Source organism: Nicotiana attenuata, unplaced genomic scaffold (assembly GCF_001879085.1).
Source record: "Nicotiana attenuata strain UT unplaced genomic scaffold, NIATTr2, whole genome shotgun sequence".
In the NCBI taxonomy this organism is placed as follows: Eukaryota; Viridiplantae; Streptophyta; class Magnoliopsida; order Solanales; family Solanaceae; genus Nicotiana; species Nicotiana attenuata.
Window position 1 is genome coordinate 419,525 of NW_017670362.1, and position 5,189 is coordinate 424,713.

The 5,189-nt window shown below is 32.6% G+C and overlaps 1 protein-coding gene across 1 annotated transcript; it reads left to right on the forward strand.

Annotated features, from left to right (window-relative positions):
* Window positions 1-436: 436 nt before the first annotated feature.
* On the forward strand, window positions 437-4,667 carry LOC109238358 (anti-sigma-I factor RsgI6-like). The gene is made up of 8 exons (XM_019404792.1): window positions 437-459; window positions 843-917; window positions 1,024-1,070; window positions 1,182-1,404; window positions 1,698-1,864; window positions 2,322-2,420; window positions 2,877-3,653; window positions 4,274-4,667. The coding sequence occupies exons 2-8, from the start codon at window positions 857-859 to the stop codon at window positions 4,637-4,639; spliced, it is 1,740 nt and encodes a 579-aa protein (XP_019260337.1). The 5' UTR covers window positions 437-459; window positions 843-856; the 3' UTR covers window positions 4,640-4,667.
* The last annotated feature ends 522 nt before the right edge of the window (window positions 4,668-5,189 follow it).

The window sequence follows — 5,189 nt, forward strand, 5'->3', positions numbered from 1 at the left end:
AACTATATTATACGTGCTTATAGAACCTCCAATTTCATGAAATAATTCTCATAATTAAAATTAAGATAAGGATACAGCTTTTATGACATCCAAAATCATGAAATAATTCTTATAATCAAGATCAGACAAGAAGACGTGATTTTTTAACCTCCAAAATCATGAAATAATTTTCAGAATCAAAATGAGATATGAGGACGTGCTTTTACTTATAACCTCCAAAATCATGAAATAACTCTCTTAATCAAAATCAGATATGAATAGGTGCTTTTAATTACTTATAACCTCTGTAATCATGAAATAATTAGCATAATCAAAATCATATTTTCTCACCAAAATTTAAGGACACGGCTTAAATTCTTCTCAAAGTCCCTATAAACTCTTACACTATAAATATTTTTGATATTGCCAATTTCATGCAATACATCTTGCACGAGAATTGCATTTCATTACTTTCCCCAGGTAAAAGTATACATTATTAAGAGTTCTTATTTCTCTATATTTAAATTTTTTTGGGAGGAGTGGGTCAGGGATTTTTTTTACTCATATCTCATGTTGACACCAAGCAAATAAATGTAAGAATGTATTATTCTTATAAACTTTTATCACTTTCCAATTTAATTTGCGACACTTACAGTTAATTCTTTAACTTTGTGTGTGCAATGCTCTTAAATGGATTTAAAAATTATAATTCTTAGATTGCAACTTCAGTCTCAGTTTGAAACGTTGTTGAAATTGAAGATTTCTTATTTTCTTGTACTATATATAATATTTCGAATTAGAAATTTCTTACTTTCTTCATAAGATAGCAGGATTATATAGTAATTGTGGATTTGTAATTGCAGATAAATTCTTTGCTATGGACATCATGAAAAGAGAAAATCCAGTTCTAGTGTTATCCTATTTACTTATTACGGCAGGTTCATATATCTTCTTCCCATTAAATTGCAATTTTCTTTAACAAAATGGCATATATTGATTTACGACTTTGTTACGTTGTTATATATATATATATATATTTGGCAGGTTTTGAAGTTTATGCACAAAACTATGACTACAGTTATACAGCCGAGGCATAGCTCCTTTTTTTTTTAGCTCTTATTCATTTTACTTAATTATTTCTCGCTTGTTGATTAGCAAATTAATTACTGATTTGTCATGGTTCTTTAAATTTGTGTTTGCAGTGTTTGAAAAATCCTCTTAAACCTCAATATAATGGAGGGATAGTGGTAAATCCGGAACTTAATGATGATTTAAATGGATGGTCGAGTTTTGGAGATGCTAAAATAGAGCACAAGGTTACAAATGATGGAAATAAATACATCGTTGCCTCAGAGAGGAAAGGACCATATCATGGTTTTTCACAAAAGTTTCAATTGGACAAAGACAAGTTCTACGTAATTTCTGGTACCTAATTACTCTCGACTTACATTTTCAATATAGACAAGTGCTTTTTTTTTTGGGCCAATACAGACAAGTATAACAACGTGGAATTAATTTGGCTTTTTTGTTCAAGTAATATTGAGTTCATTATCATGATACAAGTATAGTTGGCCGTATATAAAGATTATACACTAATTTTACTCGATTATGCACATATTATATAGACTATACATATATTATACACCTATCGACTATTTTTAGTTAAAGCAAAATTAGATGGACGGTTATTTTAATTAATTCTTTTTTATTTTTTGTAGGTTGGGTACAAGTGAGTCATGGTGATGCCCATAGAGTAGCAGTCATATTCAAGACACAAAATGGTTTTCAACATGCTGCTTGGGCCATTGCTAAATCTGGTTGTTGGTCTATGTTTAAGGGTGGTTTAGTTGTCAATGCTTCTGGACCAGCCGAACTCTATTTTGAGGTACTTTGTATATTTTTTTTTGTTCCCATCCGGTGTCCGATATCCGCGTTGGAGCTCGATTATATCCGGATTCGCGTCACATATGGCTCCATTCGGGGGGGGGGGGGGGGGAGCACTCCCTACTAAGGATTTTTCTATACTCAGGGCTCGAATCCGAGACCTTTAATTTGGCTAAGGAAAGAGCAATCTGATCCACTGCGTCACATCCTTTGGTTGTACTCTGTATATTATTGCTATAGTTTAACATGTTATAGCAAGCAGATTAGTTACCATTTTTGTCAAGTTACCGTAATACAGAAATTGATTTACTTATAATTAACTACAAGTGATATGATTGTATAAATATTTTTGCAGGATCAATGCATAAAAATTAAACCGTAATTAAAGAAGAAATTGACATTGCTAATTACTACACATTTTTACTTATTGTCGATCTTTTCTTTTTCCCTTTACGCAGACCAATAATACATCAATTGATATATGGGCGGATAGTATTTCAGTAAAACCATTCAGCCAAGAAGAGTGGAAGTCCCATCAAGATCAAACCATTGAAAAGGTAAAAATAATAATATCCAAGTTCGCAAAATTGTTACTCTTTCGTCTATCTCTGTATGTCCATATATTATGGTCCCATTTGGCCATAAGAACATTTTCACTTTTTCACGAAAAAATTTCACTTTTTTTTAAAATTATTGTTTGTCCATGAAAATTTTAAATTTCACTTGAAGTTGAATTTCGTATTTTGTTTGGGAAATTTGAAAAACTCTAAAAAGGTATTTTTCAAAATTTTCAGTTCAAATCAATGACAAAAATTCAAAAACAACTCCAAATTATATTTATGTCCACACACAATTCTAATTTTCAAATACCATTTTCACTTAAACAAAATTGACTTTTTTTCGGAATTTTATAATTCTTATGTCCAAACGCCCACTATATCTAATTTCTGTCTTAAAATAATTCTTACCTTAATAAGATAGAAAAATCTTCGATTTTAAAAATTGATATGCAGGTACGCAAAAGCAAAGTGGCAATCCAAATTGTTGACTCAAAAGGCAAGCCTTTACCAAACGCAACAATCTCCTTAATTCAAGGAAGAGCCAATTTCCCATTTGGTTGCGCAATTAACAAAAACGTCCTAAACAATACTGCTTACAACAACTGGTTCTTCTCAAGATTCAAATTCACAGTATTTGAAGATGAAATGAAATGGTACACTAACGAACCATCTCAAGGCAAAGAAGACTACTCAGTTTCTGATTCATTGCTCAAATTATGCAAAAGCCGCGGCGTCAGTGTCCGTGGCCATAATATACTTTGGGATGACCCAAAATTTCAGCCAAATTGGGTTCCTTCATTGTCCCCACAACAACTATCTGCTGCTGCTACTAAAAGAGTTGGCTCAGTTGTGAGAAAATACAGTGGACAAGTTATTCATTGGGATGTTGTTAATGAAAATCTTCACTTCAATTTTTTTGAGAGTAAACTTGGCCAAGGTGCATCTGCTAATTTTTATCGTTTGGCTTCACAATTTGATAAGGCGCCTTTGTTCTTGAATGATTTTAATACAATAGAAGAACAAAAAGATGGTGCATCTTCACCAGCCAATTATCTTGCTAAGATTAAACAATTAAGAGCAGAAGGGTATAATGGTCCTCTTGGGATTGGATTGGAAGGACATTTTACTACTCCAAACCAGCCTTATATTAGGTCCTCACTTGATACACTTGCTTCTGCAAAATTGCCCATTTGGATCACTGAATTGGATGTTTCAAGCGGTCCTAACCAGGTATTTTTTTCTCATACAAATTAAAAGCATATTAAATTTTTTTAAGTCTGTTAATGTAGACATGATATGAATAACAACAATAACACCCTAATAAATTAGGATCGATTATATATATATATATATATATATATATATATATATATGAATCCTCATTTTTCCGTCTAAGCTCAACTGTGACGAGAAGGTCACGGGTTCAAGCCGTGAATCATCCTCTTGCAGAAATACAGGGTAAGGCTGCATACAATAGACTTTTGTGGTCCGGCCCTTTATCCGAACCCCGCACATAGCGGGAGCTTAGTACACCGGGCTACCCTTTTCTTTCATATCATTATCATACCAAGTTGGGGTCGGTGCATACACAGTGGCGGAGCCACATGCACTCGAGGGGTGTCAACCGACACTCCTTCGTCGGAAAATTACACTGTTTAGCTTGGTAATTTTTTTAAAAATATGTACATATACTATAATATAATGACACCCTTTGACTTCTTTGTGAGTTTATTTCTTTATATTTTGTCTCCTCTTAGTAAAAATCGCCTCCGCCGTTGTGCATACATAAATATAGGTTTACTGAATTATCCTAACAATTTTTGTTTTTTATGTCTATTTTGGGATCAAAGGCACAATTCTTGGATCAAATTATAAAGGAGGTGGTTGGACACCCAGCTGTTCAAGGGTTATTAATTTGGTCAGCATGGAGTCCAAAAGGATGTTTTCGAATGTGTTTGACTGATAATAATTTCAAAAACCTTCCAACTGGAGATGTTGTAGACAGAGTTCGTACGACATTATCTCACCAGGGTTTAATTGGGACAACAAATTCCGATGGTTATTTCGAGACTTCACTTTTCCATGGAGATTACCAAGCCGTTGTTACTCATCCATTATTGGCAGATTCATCCTTTCAACACAATTTGACAGTGATACCTACAGCTGATGAAAGTGATGAAATTAGATTATTAAGTTACAAATTCACTACTGCATGAGTAAAAAGTGTACTTAATTAATTCACTGAATAAATAATAATAATAATAATATTGATTTTTAGCCTTTTCTTTATTTTCTTGTCCAGTACATGCCGCTTATTCAAATTTGATTAACAACTTTAATTTTCTTCGTGACTTTTTCTTCTTGTTTGTTTTGCTAATCATTCTTCCACTTGATTCAGCCATAATTAGAAAAAATACAAAGAGGAAAAGGATCAATAAAAGCAAGATTTAAAGAAAATATAACTATAATCATTAAAAGATAGCAGAGTTCGTAAAATACACTTTGCACCTATTGCCACCAAGTCACGTTAACTGTTTAACCTTTGCGAAAGAAAGTTGGGCGAGTTGATTTATTCCATATGGCATAAAAATTGCAAAATGATGGCAAACCTCCGTTTCTTTCTCTATTTCGTTTTCTCTTCTTCTAATTCTATCCTATTATTCTAGGTTTTCCTTTCTCTTTAAAATAAAGAATATACAAAATATTTAGAATACCGATCCTTCACTCTACAAAATTACTTGATTAACTCTAGTCTCACTTAATTCA

Bases quoted from the DNA above. Each gene is read 5' to 3' on its own strand.
- LOC109238358 (XM_019404792.1), top strand. From the start codon at position 857: ATGGACATCATGAAAAGAGAAAATCCAGTTCTAGTGTTATCCTATTTA. The intron at 1,405-1,697 runs GTACCTAATTAC...TATTTTTTGTAG, and splicing joins CAAGTTCTACGTAATTTCTG to GTTGGGTACAAGTGAGTCAT. The intron at 2,421-2,876 runs GTAAAAATAATA...ATTGATATGCAG, and splicing joins AAGATCAAACCATTGAAAAG to GTACGCAAAAGCAAAGTGGC.